General features: G+C 44.2%; 1 protein-coding gene and 1 pseudogene across 1 annotated transcript in view; one reads left to right on the top strand and one right to left on the bottom strand.

Annotated features, from left to right (window-relative positions):
* The first annotated feature begins 9383 nt into the window (after positions 1–9383).
* LOC147692905 (uncharacterized) lies at positions 9384–11011 on the top strand (annotated as a pseudogene).
* A 4887-nt stretch (positions 11012–15898) lies between these two features.
* SUSD3 (sushi domain containing 3) overlaps positions 15899–22033 on the bottom strand; it is a 233741-nt gene continuing 227606 nt past the window's right edge. Inside the window, exon 5 of the mRNA XM_086939158.1 lies at positions 15899–16552. Coding sequence (XP_086795284.1) covers positions 16354–16552 — 199 coding nt within the window. The 3' untranslated portion in view covers positions 15899–16353. The remainder of the gene's footprint in view (positions 16553–22033) is intronic.

Below are 22033 nucleotides of genomic sequence, written 5' to 3'. Positions count from 1 at the left end.
TAATGCAGTAACAAAGCCACGACGAGACTTAACAGATGTTCCCTTGGCAAATCCAGACCTGACACTTTATGTGGACGGTTCATGCATGAGAACAAGTACAGGAGAGTTAGTGGCCGCATATGCAGTGACCACTGAAACCGAAGTTAAGGAAACACATCGTATTGATACACTGTCTGCTCAAGCAGCAGAGCTCATCGCTCTGACCCGAGCTTGTATACTAGCCAAGAACAGAAATGTTAACATATACACTGATTCCCGTTATGCGTTCGGAGTCGTACACGACTTCGGCATGCTATGGCAAGAACGAGGTTTCCTGACCTCTCATGGTGCCAAGATACAACACGGTCCCCTCATTCAAGCACTGTTAGAAGCAATACATTTGCCCTCGGGCATATCGGTCATGAAGTGTAAAGCACATACTAAGGTCACAGATTCTGTTTCCCAGGGTAACGACCTGGCAGATCAGACAGCGAAACATACAGCATTAACTCACACTCAGACAGCTGACATGACAAAGACAATAGTACCGACAAAGTGTATGGCAGTCAAAGATCCCGCCCTAGACGTAATTGATATTCAGGCACATGCTACCGCAGATGAAATAAAGAAATGGATTGAACTAGGAGGGATCCAGACAGATCAAGGTTGGATGACGAAGGGAAAATCTACATGGTTTCTCCCTGACTCTATGGTTCAAGTCATGATTAATACAGCACATAGCCCAGCACATCTAGGAGAGAAAGCGATGTTAGACAGTTTACAAAATCTTTGGAACAATAAACACTTACGAGCAGCCGCAAAACAGAAAGTGCGTACTTGCATGATCTGTTGTCAGTTCAATCCAAGTAAAAGCGTCCCTGTAGAGCAAGGTGGATTTCATCCTCCCGATCACCCTTTTGAAGTCCTCCAGATGGATTATATCCAGATGAACAGTTGTCGAGGATTCAAGTATGTCCTTGTAGTTGTTTGTGCTCTGTCCCGCTGGACCGAAGCATACCCAGTTCCAGACTACACCGCTCCGACCACTGCCAGGCAGTTGGTTCGTGAATTTTTCCCACGATACGGTTTGCCTCGTGTCGTGTACTCAGATAACGGACAACCCTTCTCGTCCGAGTTAATGAAACAGGTTTCTTTACTATTAGGATACCAGTGGAAATTTCATTGTGTCCGACATCCTGAAGCCGCAGGCCTTGTAGAAAGGCATAACCAGACACTAAAGATCCGCCTTGCAAAGATATGTCAGGAGAAAGGGGTCGACTGGATAGTCGCCCTGCCAGTGGCACTATTCTACATGAGGATGGTTGCCCACTCGAGATCAGGGCTATCCCCGTACGAAGTGGTTTTTGGCAGACCACCGAATATGTGGGGGACGCCCATTCCGAAAAAGATCACTGATGTTGATTGTAACATGTTGACAGATTACCTTGCCTCCTTGATGTCTGCACTCCAATCATGTCGTTCACAGGTTGCCGCAGCCTTCCCTGACAACACTGATGTAAAGCCACACGATGTCCGTCCTGGGGATATAGTATTGGTCCGAAATTTCGACAGGAAGAGTCCGCTGGAGCCCCGCTGGAAAGCACCGAAGACCGTCCTTCTCACCACGAGGACCGCCGTCAAGATCGAAGGGAGAAAGGGGTGGGTCCATACGAGTCATGTGAAGAAATTCCATGAACTGAAACCAGACCGAGACTCGTCCACCCCCACCAAAGACTGTGTTGAGCCAAAAGACTTTACCGTTACCGAACGAGAAAAAACTCCCCAAGAGGAGTATAGGTCGAAACTCCGATCTAGCAAGTCAGACAGTTTAATTGTTTAAGTCCTCCCCTAGGTGAATCGGTTAAATAGTTTCTGACATGTATCCCCTAGATCGAGATAGAGAGAGAGAGAGACGATCCAAAAAACGTGTATATTGTAAATCACTTCGTAGTCACTGTATAGTGACACTATTAATCATGTTTATTCTGAGTATCTTAGTTATTGTTGCTAGCATTCTGCTACCTATCTACTGGCCTATTTTCAGCCATGAACAATCTGTTTACAATGTCTCTGCTGAACACACTTTTAGCAAGTTACCTCTACACGAACTCTCTTACAGACTTGCGCTGCGCAACAATACATTCATTAGTATGTTACACCATTCCCATCAGACTAACAATGCTACAGACTGCTGGATATGTGGCCGACTCCCTCCCTACCAGAATTACAAGGGAGCCCTTCCCCTCTTTCCGTATCCGTTCACTCACAATGGCTCCTGTGGGGCATGGTTTAAAATAATTAATTCTTTAGATCCCGATATTGCTGTCTTCGATGGGGGCTGGGTTTGGGGAAACTTGAACTTAGTCCTCCTCGACGTCTGTTACCCCGATAAGGAGGGACTCCCCACTCGAATAGGAACTGATCTAGAAAATGAAGTATATGGATTAGGTAACTACACAATTAGCTTTATGATCCTTACTGTTGAATCCGAGGCTGCACCAGGTCTGCCCCATATGCTAGTATTACCAGTCACTGGTGAATTATGTGTCCGAAAGAAAGGTTCAGTACACTTAGGTCATAGTAAATGCACTACTGTGGTTGAATTCAGTGATCATGGTAAATCGTCCTTTAAAGCTATCAGTCATTCCTATTTTGTTTGTGGTCATACCGCATACATACGCTTGCCTTCAGATTGGGATGGTACCTGTTATATTGCATTCCTTCTGCCACCTGTTTTTCTAGCTCCCCCTGATTACCATAGAAATACAAATCTAGTAAAGAATAGATCCAGAAGAGACATCCCACTTGTCGACTACACAGAAACGGCATGGGAACAGTACACTGATTTTAATAAAGGATTATTTTTCTTTTTAGGACCCGTCCAAAACAGTAAATTAATACGTAGATTAACTAGAACACTTGAAGCTGTAGTACATGAAACTGCCTCCGCCTTAGGTAACTTAACAGAGGAGCAATCTGCTATGCGGGTTGTTGTCCTTCAAAATCGTCTTGTTATTGACGTCATCTTGGCAGATAGAGGTGGAGCCTGTAAGGTCATCGGGTCAAGTTGCTGCGTTTTCATCCCGCAAAACGCGCCATCTGTCTATCAAGCTATTACCCGTCTGCATAAAATTGCAAATCAGATACATCAGAATCCAGGCACCTGGACTTGGTCCGGTTGGTTCTGGACAACGTTAACTGCTTGGGGATGGAAGATCCTATCCTTCCTAGGTTTTGGCCTTGTCATAGTATTCAGCTGCTGCCTGTGCCTACAGTGTGGGCCGGCGATATGTGGACTGTGTGCCACATCGTGCATTGAACATTCCAGTTTTCTCTCAAATAGACAATGGAAGAGAGATGAACAAATTATGTTACAAGAACAAACTGATCAATTTATGATGATCGATATATCATGAAGGGTCCGTAGGGAACAAGGAGGGAATGAGGAAATATAGAATTTTATGGTCAAGTTGTGTTCCCTAGCGCGTACCCCACCGTCTCCATGTACGAGTTAAAGTGCATGTAACCTCCCTTCTGTACCAGCTATGAAGACGCAAATACATTTGCGTCCAACGTTAACATGTCCTCTTTCAGACCCACCCTGAATGGGTTGGATGGACCGTTCCTAAGTATGCTATGCCAACGTCTTTTTGTAGTGTACTCCAACGTTTTTCAGCTCTAACTAAGTAGGCCCCTGAATTTCTGCCACCGAGCCTCTTTTCTGGCTTCCGACTCCAAGGGCCTCTGCCCAGGCTGCCTCTGTACCCGTGAACTCTGACTTACTTTCAGCGCGGCCCCTCGCGCTCAGCTCAGCCTGCTGCCTGCCAAGATTGACTGTAACCTTCAAGTTATCTGTTCCGCTCCTCGAAAATACATTCCTGCCTGCTAGCTTCAGTAAACATCCCCCTCAGCTGCAGGGCTAAAGGGCCGACCTGTCTCTGTGCAAGTAATTCATAGCTTCTGTTGCCATGCTTCCATGGAAGGCCCCGTGCCCCCACGCTTCTCATGCAGACACTTAGGCGCTTATACACGCACTCACAGTTAGTATAGAATAGCTTCTGCCCTAGAGACCTTTCTGCCCAGATAGCTTAGTTCCTAAACACCAGATATCAGATATGATAGAAAGCACAAGTTGATCTGACATGCCAGACTTCTGTCTCTTTCCGTCAGTGTAAATGTCAAGCCCCCTGCACCTTCCAGCTTCACGTCAATCACACGTCATGCAGCTGCGCGCGCATCCAAGATTCCGATTTCTGCTGACATTGCAACATTTCTGTTAGTGCCACCCTTTTGTGACACCTATCTGTGACGTTTCTAGCACACACCTCTAGTTCACGCCTTTTGATTACGTACTAGCAACACGTGGCTACTGTTATCTTGTCTTCTCTCAGCTGTGACGCCCATTATGACTGTTTTGTATGTCATGAATTAAGTATATAAGCTATGTACTGTCAATAAAATGTAGCACGCTCACTCTATCCCTTCTGACACCCTTGTGGTGGTCAGAACATGATATCCTGGTCTAAGACCATTCCTTTTTGAGGAATAAAACCCCTAAGAACTCTAACACCACGGACTCTGTTTTCTTTCTTTCCGATTGAGTTATTATTGATTAAGTACTTACCTGCATAGAAATTAAGAGAGTAAATTAATTATTTACGTCAATAGCACCGGGTGGGAGATTGCAAGCAAAACAAACGTACGCCGCATGACTGAGAAGAGGAAAAACTTCCCTTTAATTTACAATTTATACTTTAAAATACAAACATCAAAGAATTATCACTACCTGCTCTCGTTGCTGCAGGGGTAAAGAGGTGACGGCAGCTCTTATGTCACCTTGTGTTAGCTTTCCTCAGCACGAGGTGGTCACTGTAGCGCTGTTGTAGGTGAGGCAACCAGTGACCCCCAAGCACTACACCATGCATGACTTGCTCTGGATGGCTCTTGGGGCAAACTAGGGGATTGGCAGGGGCGTAGCTGTCAATAGTTTAGCGGGTGCAGTGGCACCAAGGTCCAGGAGTGTGATGTGCAATTTTTAAATCAAATGTGGTTCAGAGGAAGGCAGAAGGCAGCCAGTATTCAGCGTCAGGGGAAGAAAGGCGCTAAAGATGTGTTTAGGAGTGAAGGATTGCAGTGCAGTGAATCAGCAGCAAGCAGTGTCAGAGCTACAACTGTGCTAGAGGTGGCAAAGGAAGAAGCGTTCAAAAGGAGGCCAGCGTCGAGTGTCTGAGGAAGACACATGCAGGAGACAGACAGTAGTGGGTGTCAGAGGAAAGAAAAGATACTGCACAAGATTACCGAAATTGGAGGAAGCACAGTTTTGTGGATTACACCACCAAGTAGAGTCAGTGGAAGGAATGTACTAGGCCTGGGCGGCAAATTCTATTCTGCTCGCGGAATTTGCGGAATTTGGACAATTTCGCGTTTTGCAGAGAATGCGAAATTGCCTAAAATTCTGTGTTCCGCGACTTTGCGAATTTTTTGCTTGTTCGCGTTCTCAAAATGCGTGTTTGCAACATATATTTCCCCCCGAGCACGCAAACAGCGATTGCGAACAGGAAAAAAGCACCACGAACAAGCAATTCCGCATGTTAGCGGAATTTCTGCATGTTCAAGGAGATTTTATACCGTCTTGCGGAGATTTGTGTGGCGTGATTATGCAAATTCCACTCACCCCTAGAATGTACGGCCAAATTGTGGCCGCACTTCCCCACAGATACATCATGTCAGACGTGAGGACCGGTGTCAGCAGGGATGGACCCATTGCAGGCTGGTCAGGGTATACTGCAAGCAAGGCGTGAGAGTTCATGCAAGATACTATACCACCAAGACGAGGGTCCCGCAGACCGAAAATTGGATGGACCCACGAGGAATAAGGGGGGGGCGAGCCCACTCTGCTCAGGGCCTTGCACACTATAGAGAAGGTCCCACAAGGTGAGAATTTCGCTAGCACTAAGGGAGGCACGCCCTCGTCGTCACAGGATACGCTACAATCAAGACACAGAGTTCATGAGGATGACGCCAGGAGCTAAAGAAGTCCCCTAGGAGCCGGGTGCACAGCAGCTTGAAGAAGGGAAGCTCGCGAGGGAAGGACGTAAGCAGCTGCCCAATCAGATGGCGCACAGGAAGTGGAAGACCCCAGCACGAGCTCTGTCCTTATGGTTGTTGGGTCAACTCCACCATATGCTGCCGGACCCTCAGGAGCAACGTCAGCCAACTCACGGCACACTGCTCTCTCTCCCACAACCGCCCTTACGCTCCAGGGGAACCACCAAGCACTCACAGATCATTACAGAGGCAGGCCAGGGAGCAGGGCGGGACACCTAGGTGAGTCAGGTACAGGGGGTTGGAACCAAGACAGTTACAAGGAGAGAGGTTCAGCAAACGAGAAAAGGGGATGGAGGGCAACTACGGCAAGAGAAGCACCCAGGTACATAGAGGCAGCAAATGAAGCAATGCATGTGTGGAAGAGCAGACACAAACCCAGCATTGGTAGGGAGCCACACAAGGAGGGGGAGGAAGTGAAACGTGTAGAGAGAACAGGCAAAAAAAAAAAAGACCCATCAAAGCGTTTTCCTTGCGGCTGGGAGCAGGGGCACCATCTGTTTGAAAGTTAAATACAAACAGATGTCACCAAAGCTTGCTCCCACAAGGGAATCGTCAAACGTGCACACGTTGCCAGTGAAAGCAATGCAAAGAGTGCATGTTTTTGGGTGAAAAAGTGAATCGATACCTAAAGGTCTCCTCCTATGCAGCGCGAGACCTAACAATGAAGGCAGTCTGCTGATCATGGCACACGTACTGTGAGGAGGAGGCCTTTGTCCATCCGAATGCAAATGGAATGGAGATAGGGGCCGGGCTTGCGCCTTCAAAAGAGATGATTAGGCACCTTGAGGAAGGTGAGTACCGGCACTCCACTGTTTGCACTGTGATGCTTGTACTGACATTTGTATATAGGTTGGTGTTACTGTGCTGGCTCTGTGGTCCTGTTTAGGCCTTGTTTGTTTAGGTGCATGCCTCAGCTTGCACGGTTGCTTGCCATGGGCAGTACATTTCAGACCACAGGGCTGTAGCTTCCATTGGTAAAGCAGGTGCAGTGGCACTGGGGCCCAGAGGCCTGGGGGCCCTCTGAATATTAATTATTGGTGTATTTTATAATTCAAATGGCAGCTGGGATGCCATGTCCTTGTTTGCACTAGGATCCAAGACACACTGGCTACGCTACTGTTCAGACCACAGCTTTTGTGCGGCTGGTTGCCTTGATCAAATTCGATGTAGCCGAAGCTGGTGATAATAAAGTGCATGATCGTTAAAGTATGGCCTGTGTGAGAAGTACTCGGTTTATGTGTAGGGTTCTGAAAGGGGCTCCAAACTTATTTTTCTGACCTAACGCTGCACAAATGAACGCTCATGTCGCAAAGAGGAGAAACGTTGATAGAACTGGGCATTTCTTCGCTTAGTACATACCCCACTAGATCTAAACTTGCCAAGGATGTGACACTGATAGCGCGAGACCCACCTAGATGTCCTCCCCTCCCATACACTAAATATGATCTCGTCATCAACTCTCACAGTGCCGTTTGTATGAAGACAAACCCATCCCACCCCCACCCAAACCTTTTCTCTCAATGCTTTGTTTCAAACAAAACAACCCAAAAAGAAAGCAATATTGGCAAAGAAAATAGGTCTGGTATTTGCTATCAGTCTTTTGGATTTGCCAATTAGAAGTGGGCGAGCCAACAATTTAATGGGGAGAGCGGAGCCAGAGACGAGCCGAGGGTCTAAGTTGGATCGTGGAGCCCCGGGCGAGAGCTGTGCCCTGGAAATGTTTTCGGTGTAAATCATAGACAAAACAGCACTTAACGCCGGTGCGGGCCTTCTAAAGAGTGGGCAGGGCTCCGTCGGCCGTTGGCCGACGCCAGCACTAGGGAGGTAGTGCCATTGGCCGACGGGAGCACGCAAGGGCTTAAAATATGCTTTAGTGGGGTAACATAAGCCCAGCAGACCCCGTGGTGAGTGGGGGGCTGAGCTCCAGGGGGCCCCCTCTGGCACTGTGCAAGGGAGGGAGTCTCTGGCCTGAGCTCTCCTGACTGGGTCCGGAGGGAGGGGGGTCCCCTTCATGTACTTTGTGAAGATATTGTGCTGTTTTTCAGTATCATAAAGCTAAAAAGAGTAAAACTATTTTTTTGCAGCCAGATTGAAAAGATATGAGTAGATGATCTAAACCAGAGATGTCCATCCTAGTTTCAGAGGGAAACATCTTTTACAACGCAACTGTTACTCCGCACTAGCATTACGATGCAACTTTTACAACGCAAGTCATTACAACGACTTGCGCTGGGGGGCGCTCCAGGATACGGAATAGGTTAATTTACTATCCAACACCTTCCCTACTATCCACAGGGACTGGAGTTGGAATAGTAAATTAAACTATTCACTATCCAGCGCCCCCCAACTCAAGTCGTTGTAACGACTTGCGTTGTAAAAGTTGCGTCATAATGGCATGCGTTGGAACAGCATGCGTTGTAACGACGGACATCCAGTTTCAGAAGGCCCACAGTCATACTGCATATTTAGAATAAGAAATACATAAATAATTTCCATTTAGCTTAATTGTATGTAAAATAATCTAACATGCTTGCACTGAAAATGTGTAATAAGTCCATCCCTCCTGGACCTATGTAGGACACTACAGATCTTAGAAACAATTAGAAAATAAATACTGTAAAAGAATGGGTCCTTCTGTTGTATACTATTTGCCACTAAATTAATGAGCATCATCAATTTATACAGCACCTAAAATACAACCATGGATACAAGCATTCAAGGAAAAAGACCAACATCCACCATTCTGAAAAGATATACTTTGAACATCAGCCTCAGGGTCAGTACTTCATTTTGTGCTCAGCAAATATTTGGTAAATCATTCCACATCTTAGTAAATTGCAAAAGGATCAGTTCCACTCCTCTATCCCTTCTGATTTTGGGACTAGGAGCAAGACATTTTGCATAAGGAGGAAACATATTCCTATTTTCTGTAACAAGTAGAAAAACTCTTGCCTCACCTGGACACCTGAAGCATAATGTCAAAGTGTGGGATGTCAATAGGCTGAATCTGGGTGTTAGTATGCTTGCTGTTGCACAGCAAGCAGCCTGATGACATTGGGGCACCACAGCAGCCACACACATTTAATTGACCATGGCCAGAGATGTGTCTTTTGGACTGGGGTGGAGAAGAATATCATAAACCTCCGACGATCCTCTAAAGCCCTGGGAAGAGGTGGGGGGTCGGGGTTATATTTAAGGAGAGGTGGAACGTCCCCCCCCTACAGATTGATGAGGTCGTAGGGATAGAATTGCTGGGCTTTACCCTGCAAGAAACTAAGGGAAGGACACTAACAGGTATGATTTGCTATAGGCCCCCAGGCCTAGATACTCAGTATCAGGTATTGTTTGACACTATCGCCGCCCTTGCCCTGACCCACTCCAGACTGCTGCTTTTAGGAGATTTTAACCTATGGGACAATGGGACCCTAGGGAGTCACCTGAAGGACCTACAACATCTATGTGGGAATTGCGGCCTTGATCAGCTGATACTGGAATCAACCCACTTAGGTGGACATGTGCTGGACCTTGTGTTTGCAAATCAGACTGAGACAGAGGTGATTGGCATACTACCCCAATGTTGGACTGACCATTCCCTGGTTCACTTTAAGATTACTATATCTACCCATGTGAATAAAAATACCTGCCCAGCAACCTACCGAAAGGGAAGGGACTGGTCTAAATTACCAAAAGATAAAACATCCAATCTTCACCAAACAGACACTTTTTGCTCCAGCTGACTCGGTGGGCCAGAACTATCATACCTATTGTAACTATATCACTGATACCCTTGATAAACTTGTCCCCTTGAAAAAGATAAAGAACAGAAGGAAACCGTCAGCCCCTTGGTTTAGTGAGGAGCTGAAATTATTACGTAATCAGTGTAGACAGGCAGAAAAGAAGTGGCGAAGACTCTATTTAGAGTCTAATAGGAGACTGCTGAAGATAGTGCAGGCTAAATATAAAGGGGCCATTGTTAAATCAAAAGCTCTTTTCTATGCTACCTCTATACTTCAATCACCGAACAGCACAAAAACTATCTTCAATATCATAAGAGACCTTTCCAACATGGCCTGCACGAGCAATAGGGTGATCGCAAACACAAAAACTTTGCGATGAAATCGCCATCTTCTTTGAAGAAAAGATTGCCAAAATTGTGGGGGGGATTGCTCAGGATAAGGTCAGCAGTCAGGACGCACTTCTCTAGATTGCCGAGGAGGAACCACGGGTAGTATCATCTATTAAGAGTTTTCAAACTCTCACAGAAGAGCTTTTTAACAGCCTTGCTCTTATTATATCTTCTGGTTCTCCTTTAGACCCCCTTCCTCATAAGATCTGGAAGGAGTATGGACCAGAGCTATTTTCCTGGATGCGACTGATCTGCTGCCAGTCCCTGGAGGAAGGAGTAGTGCCGGAGGTATGGAAGCAGGCAGTGGTAACTCCCCTACTCAAGAAACCCTTACAGGACCCAACAATCCCAGCTCACTTTAGGCCTATATCTCTCCTGCCCTACCCTATAAAAATTCTGAAAAAGGCTGTCAGCAGGTCTTTGTCGAGTTATCTTGAAGATAACCGCTTACTGGAAAGGGATCAGTTTGGGTTCCGCCCAGGCCACGGGACAGAAACTGCGTTGGCAACCATGCTGGACACACTGCGAATGCGAGCCGACAATGGCAATTCATCAGTGCTAGTGCTATTGGATATGTCGGCCGCATTCGACACGGTAAACCACGCAGTCCTGTTTTGCAGACTGAAGAAATTGGGTGTGAAAGGCAAAGCTCTGAAATGGCTACAATCGTACCTGTCAGGTAGACAACAGGTAGTGACCATGACCCCGTATCCTTCCTCCAAGTCCCTGGTTCATCACGGAGTGCCACAGGGCTCGTCGATCAGACTATCCTTTTTAACATATATCTGCGGCCCCTGATCCCTATTATAAAATCTCATGGGATCGACCTGATCAATTACGCTGACGACACCCAATTGGTGTTTTCCATTGAAGGGAAACATGCCGTGTCTATGGACACATTCCAGGAATGTATGTGTCGGGTCTCCGGTTGGCTTAATGCAAACTCTCTACAATTTAACGAGGGGAAAACTGAGGTAGTCTACTGCTCGATGGCTAAATTGAATCCGCAAATACCGTGTGAGCTTAGGTTCTCCCCGGGGACCGATCTTTGTGTCCCAGTTAAAACACGGCGTAACCTGGTAGTACTGTTTGATGAAAATCTTCAAATGGTTTCGCAAACCAACAAAACAATCAGCGTATGCTTTGGCCTGCTAAAAGCTCTTAGACAGATTCTTCCTCTCCTACCCAATGAGGCTAGACCCCTGGTGGTAACGAGTATAATCTTGTGCAGACTGGATTACTGTAATTCCCTATACTTAGGTGTCCTTCATATATTTTGCAGGGGCTGCAAAGAGTCCAGTCTACCACAATGGCCTTGAGAGATCTCCATTGGCTGCCGATAAGGGACAGAGTTACATTTAAATCGCTGTGCATTGTCTGTAGAGCACTGCACAGTATGGGCCCCCTACCAATGCAGGAAAGATTTACATGGTACTAGCCCACTAGGCTCCTTCGTTCCTCCAGTGTGAGTCTGGCAACAACTACCAGATTCAAGAAATCCAGGATGGGAGGCAGGGCTTTTTGCACAGTAGTATCCCGGCTGTGGAACACGCTGCCCCAGAACATCAGGCAAGCCGACTCTCTGATTTGTTTCAGAAGGAGCCTAAAAACCTGGCTATTTGCTAAAATCTGAGACTCCGGTGTCCATTATTCAGCCCTGCTATCTGCCGTTTCCATCTGATTAGGTTTTTCTAAAGCGCCAGGAAACTCGTAGGGTGGCAGTTTGCGCTATATAAGAGCTACATACAATACAATAAAATACAAAGCGGTCGAATTGGTGGTAGCAAGGGTGACCCTCAGATTTCATTGCAGCCAAGAAGGCAGTATCAGTTTAGTCACCTGGTAGGATCAATTCTGCTGGGATATGGAAAAAAAACCTTTTGTGCCACTATCTTCAATTTTTGAATTCTATGAATATTCTATGGTTTCGAAGCTGAGGCACACTAGGTCCTACACATCTGGCTTGATCATTCAAGAAGTTATCATTGCTAGCCTCATCTTGATCTATGGTCAAGTCTGGGAGCTGTAGATGCTAACTTCAATCACATGCAATTGAGGATAATAACCAGTTGTTCCTAAACAAATTGCTTAAACCCCTTCGCCGCAACGTAAATTTCACTGCGGTGTGAGGGGGTCAGGATTGGATGTGGCGCTCAGGTACTTATGACAGCTCCCGGCTGTCATAAATAATGGTGGGAGTGTGCTCATGACGGCCGGAAGCCGTCTGAACTCCGCCCACTGATTAATTCTCCCGCACTGGCAGGTAATTATCCGCGCGTGGGCAGGCGGCTCCCGGCCGTCATGAGCACACGTCTACTGTGACTCATGACGGCCGGGAGCCGTCATGAGCACCGAAGGTGTTCAATTGCTTTAAGCAAGGAAGAAAACTAGCCTGTACATGGCCAGCCATATATGTATGGCTGGGACAAGTTTTAAACCCATATTTTGAATGCGTGTGCCTCTATGTCCCATTTTCAAGATATTTCTTCAAATTTTAGGGGAGCATTGTAATGTAAATCTATTACATTTAGCACCGTAACACTCTTGTGGGACTGAGGTGTTTCACTTTATAAATTATAAACGCTCATTGCACCATCAGGATTCAAGCAAACCGGGCCGAAGACGGCTGTAATGCCAGAAACCGGTCCCCGGGAGCTTGCTTCCTTCCCAGTGTAAGAATTGGCTTTTGTAGTTTGGTTTGCCCTGTTCCCATCATGCACTGGGACAGAAACAGACTAATTGTCATACAGCCAGGTTCTGAAACTGGGATGGTGCAGTGAGCTAAAAAACGGTGTTGGATCTAGCCCTGATCTCTTGACTGGGTGAGAGCTTTCTGCTTAATTCAGAGACTCTGTCCCTCACCACCCCTTGTTGTAAATATTTTTGTCCACCCTAAGCGTGGAAGGGTATTCTCAGATGTGAGACCCTTGCTCATTGCACCATCAGGATTCAAGCAAACCGGGCCGAAGACGGCTGTAATGCCAGAAACCGGTCCCCGGGAGCTTGTTTCCTTCCCAGTGTAAGAATTGGCTTTTGTAGTTTGGTTTGCCCTGTTCCCATCATGCACTGGGACAGGAACAGACTAATTTGCATACAGCCAGGTTCTGAAACTGGGATGGTGCAGTGAGCTAAAAAACGGTGTTGGATCTAGCCCTGATCTCTTGACTGGGTGAGAGCTTTCTGCTTAATTCAGAGACTCTGTCCCTCACCACCCCTTGTTGTAAATATTTTTGTCCACCCTAAGCGTGGAAGGGTATTCTCAGATGTGAGACCCTTGCTCATTGCACCATCAGGATTCAAGCAAACCGGGCCGAAGACGGCTGTAATGCCAGAAACCGGTCCCCGGGAGCTTGTTTCGTTCCCAGTGTAAGAATTGGCTTTTGTAGTTTGGTTTGCCCTGTTCCCATCATGCACTGGGATAGGAACAGACTAATTTGCATACAGCCAGGTTCTGAAACTGGGATGGTGCAGTGAGCTAAAAAACGGTGTTGGATCTAGCCCTGATCTCTTGACTGGGTGAGAGCTTTCTGCTTAATTCAGAGACTCTGTCCCTCACCACCCCTTGTTGTAAATATTTTTGTCCACCCTAAGCGTGGAAGGGTATTCTCAGATGTGAGACCCTTGCTCATTGCACCATCAGGATTCAAGCAAACCGGGCCGAAGACGGCAGTAATGCCAGAAACCGGTCCCCGGGAGCTTGTTTCCTTCCCAGTGTAAGAATTGGCTTTTGTAGTTTGGTTTGCCCTGTTCCCATCATGCACTGGGACAGGAACAGACTAATTTGCATACAGCCAGGTTCTGAAACTGGGATGGTGCAGTGAGCTAAAAAACGGTGTTGGATCTAGCCCTGATCTCTTGACTGGGTGAGAGCTTTCTGCTTAATTCAGAGACTCTGTCCCTCACCACCCCTTGTTGTAAATATTAAAATAACATAACACACAAAAAGTCCAGCTAGGAAAGGCAAACATGCCCAGTAGGAGGAACATGTATCTGAGTCTCATCCAATGTATTACACTGAGACTGGTCTAATGTCTACCTCTTCAGTATGAAGCTTAATTTATGGATATTTATGGATATAACAATATAATAACAATATAATAAAGCAATAGTGTACAAAAGCAAAAGAAGCCAATAGTAACTGACATTTTGAGACTAGGTCACTTCGCAAAATGTCCAGACACATTTTGAGACCTGTCTTTCACTATACCATGCGTGTTAAATATTAATAGGTCACTTTGCAAAATGTCCAGCTACAGGAGTTCACATAACAACCTGCTTAATGAATGTTTAGTAGATAGATCGCTATTTGCGACCACCTGTGATTGGCAATAAACACATGAAAGGTGGCTTGCAAGGAACCTCTGACCACCATTCCTGTGTTTCCATTCCCAAATGGAATTTTGCTTTAGGATGCCATGCTCCTGTTTGGGAAGATATTAGAACGAGCAGCCTGGTCCCTACCTGGACAGGATTCCCCTTCCAAATGGATTTCCACCTACTTTCAGGTGTGTGTAACTGTTAAATGGCTTTCAAAGTAGTTGCTGTGGCAAGGCTCATTGAGATTCACAATTAGGAGGGCGCTCCCCTGTCATATCCCCTCCTAAAGGGAATTCAGAATAAGTCACAAACCCCTTTTGATATTTGGAAATCCATTTGCAAATCACAAAATGATTTTGGTACATTACGAATTGTCATTCAGCACCCGCAAACTCTGTGATTTTACAAAATCTGTAACTGCAGAATCATTTCCTACACCAGCCCCAATGTTATAAACAAGAATTATTTTAAGTGGCTCCGAGTCTATTCTTCATTTTAAGGAATCTGTGGTTACTTGGTGAACTGTTTGAAATCTCAAGCCCTCTGAAAACACAGGAGATTTTTCTTTTATTTCGTGGATATATATATATATATATATATATATATATATATATATATATATATATATACACACACATATACATATATATATATACACACACTGAAATAGTACTGTACCATTTGAAACAAAATTTCTATGATTAATAGAAGTGTGTTTTGTTCGCCCTAGGTCTTCATTTAGGCCCAGTCTCTGATGGCTTTCCCCTAGGACATTTCATTGCTCATTATTTCTGCAGTACACAATCAAGCTGAGTCATGTTTGTTCATTTCAGTTGTTGTTCTTAATGAAAACCTTTCCAGTATTTTCACAGTAATGTAACATTTCAAGGAACATCCGAAAGCTCTCTGGGCCCGATTCACAGAACTAACTTAAGACAAAAATCTAAACTTACTACTTTTGGTATTCACAGAAGTTAGGATTTTGTCTTAAGTTTGTCTTAAGACAGACTTAAGACAAAATCCTAACTTAAGTCTGTCTTAAGTCTGTCTTAAGACAAACTTTATAATAAATGTTTTAAATTTACTCGCTCAATGTAGAACTCAATCATTGACTGGGACCTTACTCGATTTATTGTATTTCTGATGTGGTAGGAGGCACTTTACCTTGAAGACCCATTACCTCATGAAATTCAGGTTCAACACCATCTCCGGTGTTTCAATCCATGGGCAAAGTATTGAGGTACATTTTGGGGGTGTTCAAATGGAGGGGTTCCCCTGCACCCACAAAGGGATCATTTACAGCAACTAGATATGCAAATAAAATCTGTTTTTTTCTTTTACAAAATGTAATCGGATAGAAGCGTAGAATTATACATAAGAAAACTTTATTGTAATTCTCTCATGTTCCAATGTACAAAAATATGTTTTCCTCATTTTAAAAATATTAACATATGCTGAACAGAATCTTTAATTGTCAGTTACAGTACATTCACGTTTTCCTTAAATCTTTGATTTTACATCAAGCAAAAAGATCAATGGCTATTTTTTCAATATATATACACTATTTGTTCATACATAATTCTCTGAGATCACCATTCCGAGCACAGATTATATAATAATTTCATTGAAATGCCAATGTCAAATATTTTACATAAAATCTGCAAGCATTGTTTCAGTTACAATCTTCTGATAACAAAAAAGTTTGATGACCTACTCAAAAAAATCATTTGTGTATGTATCACATTGAAGGCACTTCTCTTTCAGCGTCATTGTTCCATTTTGGTCCTTTTGGAGGTTGGTTGTGGTTGTCACACAACATATGACTAGCCAGGCAGATATAAGTCATAAGCCTGTGGGGCACCTCGACGTTGCCCATAGACCTCTACCACATGAATGCCGCTCACTGTGGGTATTGTGCTCGGACATGTTGGCATTCGTTGTTTCTCAACTGGTCCAGTGTTTTGGCTTGGTTTGACTTGATGGTTATTATGCCTGGCACAAGAAACAGTGTTTTCCACTGACCTGCAAATGATAGAAAATAGGTAATTTGTATGTATCATATGGCATTGAATTGCAAATATTAAATTTCAAGTATCCATCAATGACTGGTTATCTCTGTTTTAAGTGTAAGTGGTTGCTTTTCTTGGTGGCACTATGTTATCTAATAGCCTCTCTAGAACTATAAAAGTTTATTTTTCTCAGTGGCGGCCGTCATGGCTCGCGAGCGACGGGCAGGCACGGAGGTCGCACTGGGGAGTCACGATTGCAGGAAGGTGGCATAATAAAAATTAAAGTTAAAAAAAATGAACTTACCTTGCCGCCATGGGGGAAACATCACTTACAACGCAAGCATTACAACGACTACCATTACATCGCAACCATTACAACGCAAACCATTACAACGCATTGCGCTGGGGGGCGCTCTAGGATAGGGAATATATTTAATTTACTATCCAACACCTTCCCTACTATCCTTGGGGACTGGAGTTGGAATAGTAAATTAAATAATTCACTATCCAGCGCCTAAAAGCACTATGCGTTGTAATGGTATGCAATGTAAAAACCGCGTTGTAACAGCAGGCGTTGTAATAGCCTGCGTTGTACCGTCATAGATCCCGCCAGGTCCAATGTCTCTGCTCCTGCTCGCCTTGAGGAACAGGAAGGCTAGGCCCCACTGACCAATCACAATGCTGCAAAGCAGCGTTGTGATTGGTAGGCACCCAGGCTCCCCTAACTACTCACAAAGCTACAATGCAGCCTGAATGGAGAACGGGGAAAGTGCACATGACTGGTTTGGGTGGCCTGAGAGGGCCGTCCAAACAGTCATTGCGCACTTAGGAGTGGGGAAACCCCTCCTCCCCTGCCCTGCTCCTAGAGCAGAGCAGAACCGCCTACCCGCCCGACTGCAAAGCAACACAAACATAAAATCATAAAATGATAATAACTTAAAGTTATGATCATTTTATGTTTCTACTTCTCACACTGCTTGAAACCAGTGGGGCGGCGCTCCTCTGCCATAGCGGAGGAAACACCACTGATTTTGCATGTGGAGTTATAATGTTCATGATTCCTGCTAAACATACGACCAATATTTTAATGATTTCAACAATGCTATTTACATTACTTACATCGCCTTTAAAAAGTCATATCTGCTTTCCAGTGTTTTAACTTTACAAACCTGATATCCATTTAAGACTTTCACAGTGCCCTGCAATGGGAAGATTTGAATTGCAGCAAAATAAAGGGGTCTTAAGACCAGTGGCGGCTCCTCTGCTATGGCGGAGAAGCCTCGCCCCACTGCTTTGAAGCAGTGAGAGAAGTAGTTATTATCATTTTATGTTTGTGCTGCTTTGCGGGCGGGTGGGTGGGCGGACGGGGCAGCCCTACTCTCAGAGTAGGGCAGGGGAGGAGTGGTTTGCCCACTCCTAAGTGCGCAGTAACTGATTGGTTGGCCCTCTCGGGCCACCCAAACTAGGCACGGGCACTTTCCTCCTTCTCCATGCAGGCTGCATTACAGCCTGAGTGGAGAACATGGCCCAGGCTGCCGTTCCCTGGTTGAGCCTCGAACCAGGACACTCAAAACCAATTGCAATGCTGCATTGCAGCACTGTCCGTTGTCTAGTATGTCAGTATGTTGAACTGAATCTTCAGTTATAACTGTACGTTAACATGTTTCTCAAATCTTTGGCTTTACATCAAGCAAATATATCCATGACTAATATTACAATATGTATAAAATATTTTTTGATATTTCACTGTGATCACAATTCCGAGCAAGATTATATAATAATTTAATTGCAATGTCAGATATTTATTCATTGCGTCTGGGACATTTTTTTCTCCAATTGCAAAATTTTGCTAAAAATTTTCTAAGGCCTACAACAGTAATATATTTTTTAATATATATTTCACAATAAAGGCACTCTACTTTCGCCTTCAATGTTCCATTTTGGTTCTTTTACAGGCTGGTTGCTATTGTCACACAACATATGGCTACTCATGTAGATACATTTCATATGTCTTTGGGGCAACTCTAGTTGGAGGGATCAACACCCCTTTATGAATATTAAGAGGGTGCTTGAAAAGAATATTCCCGCTTAACTGCAAAATTAGTAATTTATTATCTTTAAAATAATTAAGTATTAAATAGGTTATTTTTTACACATAAAAAATTCATATATACAATCCATTTCCAACATTTAACATAAAGCTATTGAGGTTTAACAACATATTGCCTACATCTGTTAATACATTGACCAAAATCATGTTTTGTATATGTTTCTTTCTGTGTTTTTATATGTAAAATGTATGTGTCTAAAACTTTTTATGAAAGAAAAACAATAATGGATAAAATAATAATTTTCTAAAAAAATATCAAAAATAAATTGTATCCCAACCTCAATTTGTACCCATTACGTGCTTTGTTTGATTGACATTTGTTATATGAAAATGATATGTTGACCAGTTCAGGGCAGTAGAAAACCTATTGTTTGCTAATTATGTTCTTTACTTACCTGTTTGATTAGTCCCTACAATTAGCAAACTTCACTATACGTAGGGGTCCCCTGTTTACAAAACAACATAAAACTATTTGTACATATGTTTTTGAAGTTTAATAGACTTTTTTACTTTTCCATATACTTTACCACGGGGAAATCTGTGCACCGACTGCTAAAATATAATGTGGACAGGATATCTGTAACATTTATGATGGAGTAATCCATCTACCAAACTCTAAATCAGGCTCTTTGTCACAAGCTGGCCTTCTAGGAAATGTGACTTTGTCTATACAGTGAAAATAGCACTTTGCAGCTAGCAGGGCTTTAGGTGGAATACAAAATCAGGGAGTATCCAAAACGAAGCCTGGCCAAAAAACCTTCATCAGGAGTCCTTTACAAAGGGTGGGACTCATGTAATTAAGGGCATGGCCTAGGTCAAGTGAATCTAGAATCCTGTGCCTCACAAATTATCAAAGTCTGCATGTTGCCGGAGACGCCGGAAGATGCAAGGACACCAGGGTACATGTCATCAAATTATCACAAGGCTGAAAGAAAATCTGGGTGCCAAATGCTTTGCAGGCAGTAGCAGAACCTGTCTTTGGCATATCCTTAGTTGATCACAAACATCTATGTTTGTACTTCTGATGGTTGTTTGTTGCCCACAAAGAACAAGATCAACCCCACTCTCCTATTTCTTCATTCTCTCTTATTCTTTGTTTCTTTGTTTCTCTGACCTGTCAGATGGGAATATACGAGAGTTCTACGCTGACCGAGCAAATTCAGTAGGGTGGTGCTATGGTTTCCTTTTTCACTGCTAGAGTACAACTTCAAAGCTTCAAAAAACAGGTCCAGAAAGACTGGCGTGTAAAAATGTGTGAAGGTGTCTGTGGCAACTTTGTAAACTTTCTTGTTAAATTCACAATCTTTGTAAACTTTACAACAACTGCAAAATCACAAAGAAAGTACGACTGTAAGAGAAAACTCCTCGTTTTAGGTTTGCGAGAGAAAATGGTCTGCAAGATTGTTCTGCCACTAAATGTTTTTTGAAAGTATATTGTCTCACAAAATGTCCCCCGTAAGCAGCGACTAAAACGTGTAAAGAAAAGTATGGTTACTGTGATCCTGAGTACAATGGGGGCGTGGCCAGTGAGCGAGAAAGCGGGGCCAGAGATGCGGCTTTTGACCTAAAGGTAACCTCATATAAAATATAATGCACACACCTAAAATGAAAAATAAATGCAATTTAAAATCTTCTGTGGGAAATACATTTTTCTAGTGGGATAGGTCAGTTGGTTAATGTAGGTATCGGTGGGTATTACTGGATGGTCACTGATTTTAATCCTGTTCGGTGCCCTGTGGGAATTAGTGATGTGTATATATATATATATTGTGCTAAAAGGTCCAAGCCTGTTACTGGAAGCACAGTCGACTAAGTAAGTCATTAGTTTAAAATATGTATGTCACACCATATAACATACACAGGCTGTCGCAAAATGTGCAAAAATGGTTTTGTTTAAATGTTGATAGTGCTTTTAAAAGATTGCTGTTACTAATGTGCTGATTGTAGCTAGTGTCAACTTTTTTTATTATAGGTTGACTTTAAAAGGACACTCTATCAACCAATTAATACATATACTAGCCCCCAATCAACCTTCAGATGTGCCAAAGAACCAATAGCACACATTTACATTTCTTTCAGGTACCAGGCACCCTAGAGAGTAGGCTTGTTTCTTCTCTAGCTGCCTTTCCTTTCGCTCACTGAAAGTCGACTGTTCTTCTCTACTTTCATCTTGTGGGTGATCAAATTAATAAGCTTGCGGCAGCTCCTCCTCAAATGCAGAAAAGCATCGCCCCACTGCTTTTTTGCAGTGACACAACAGGAAAATAAAATGATAATAACTGGTGGTATCATTTCATTTTCTCCTGCTTGCACCCAATTTGCGCTAGAGGGCAGGGGAGGACTAGTAGCACCCTCCGAATGTTCGCAGTGACAGCTTGGCCTGCAGTCTCGGGTTGCCCAAAACAGTCTTGCGCACTTCGCATGTTCACCATGCAGGCTGCAATGCAACCTAAGTGGAGAACATGCTCAGGCCTCCAGTCAGCGTCTGAGCGGTGAAAAGCGGTGCTCATACCAATCACCATGCTGCTAAGGCAGTGTTGTATCTGGCTGACTGAAAGTGAAAGTGAAAGTGAAAAATTCTTTATTGAATAGTTAGTTAAAACCATGACAATGTTCCAATACACAAAATCCATTTTCTATGCTTGTTAAAAAATACCCCTAGGAAAAGTAAGTATAGACAACTGGTACCACATTAAAATTTGATACATTTTTTCTATTTACGAATGTATAACTCTTTAAGACGGGGATGAGCAACTAAATAATGTTTGTAGCCTGTATCATTGTTTCATTCAATTCTCAAAACAGGTTAGAAATGTTATCAGTTGACAGATTAATTGCGGGTCCTTTGAGTCCAGACTTTGTATTATTGCAGATCTGCAGGTGCGGATACCTCTTCCATTAAACTGTCTCAGCAGCAAATAACGGCGGTGGTACTCTAACACCGGGCAAATACATATTAGGTGTATCTGGCTGGCTGGTCACCTGTGTGCGCTTCCGGTAAGGCAGAACGAGGGAGGACTACAGAGGCGAAGGAGGGGAGAGAGGGAACATTTTTATTTTATTTATTTTTTATTCCCGCTTCCCCCGCATCCTAAACCCCACTCCCACCTCCGCCCCTCTACCTCCCGCTTCCTCTCCCCCTCCAGCCCCCTACCTTCGATCAGTGCCGGCAGCCGCTGCTCCTTTCTATAGATGCCAAAGGGCAGATTTACAAGCCCCTTGCGCCTCATTTACGCCGCAGTTGCGTCACTTTTGTGACGCAGAGGCGGCGCAAATCCTGCTCCATGGTGCGGGGGTACTTACAACGTGACGCATCTGGGAGATGCGTCACGTTGTAATGCCCTGCGCCACATGTAGGCATTCCTGTGCAGGGGGTGGGGGCAT

The sequence above is a fragment of the Lissotriton vulgaris genome, chromosome 9 (genome assembly GCF_964263255.1).
Source record: "Lissotriton vulgaris chromosome 9, aLisVul1.2, whole genome shotgun sequence".
Taxonomy (NCBI): domain Eukaryota; kingdom Metazoa; phylum Chordata; class Amphibia; order Caudata; family Salamandridae; genus Lissotriton; species Lissotriton vulgaris.
This window is presented reverse-complemented; position numbering and strand designations above follow the sequence as displayed.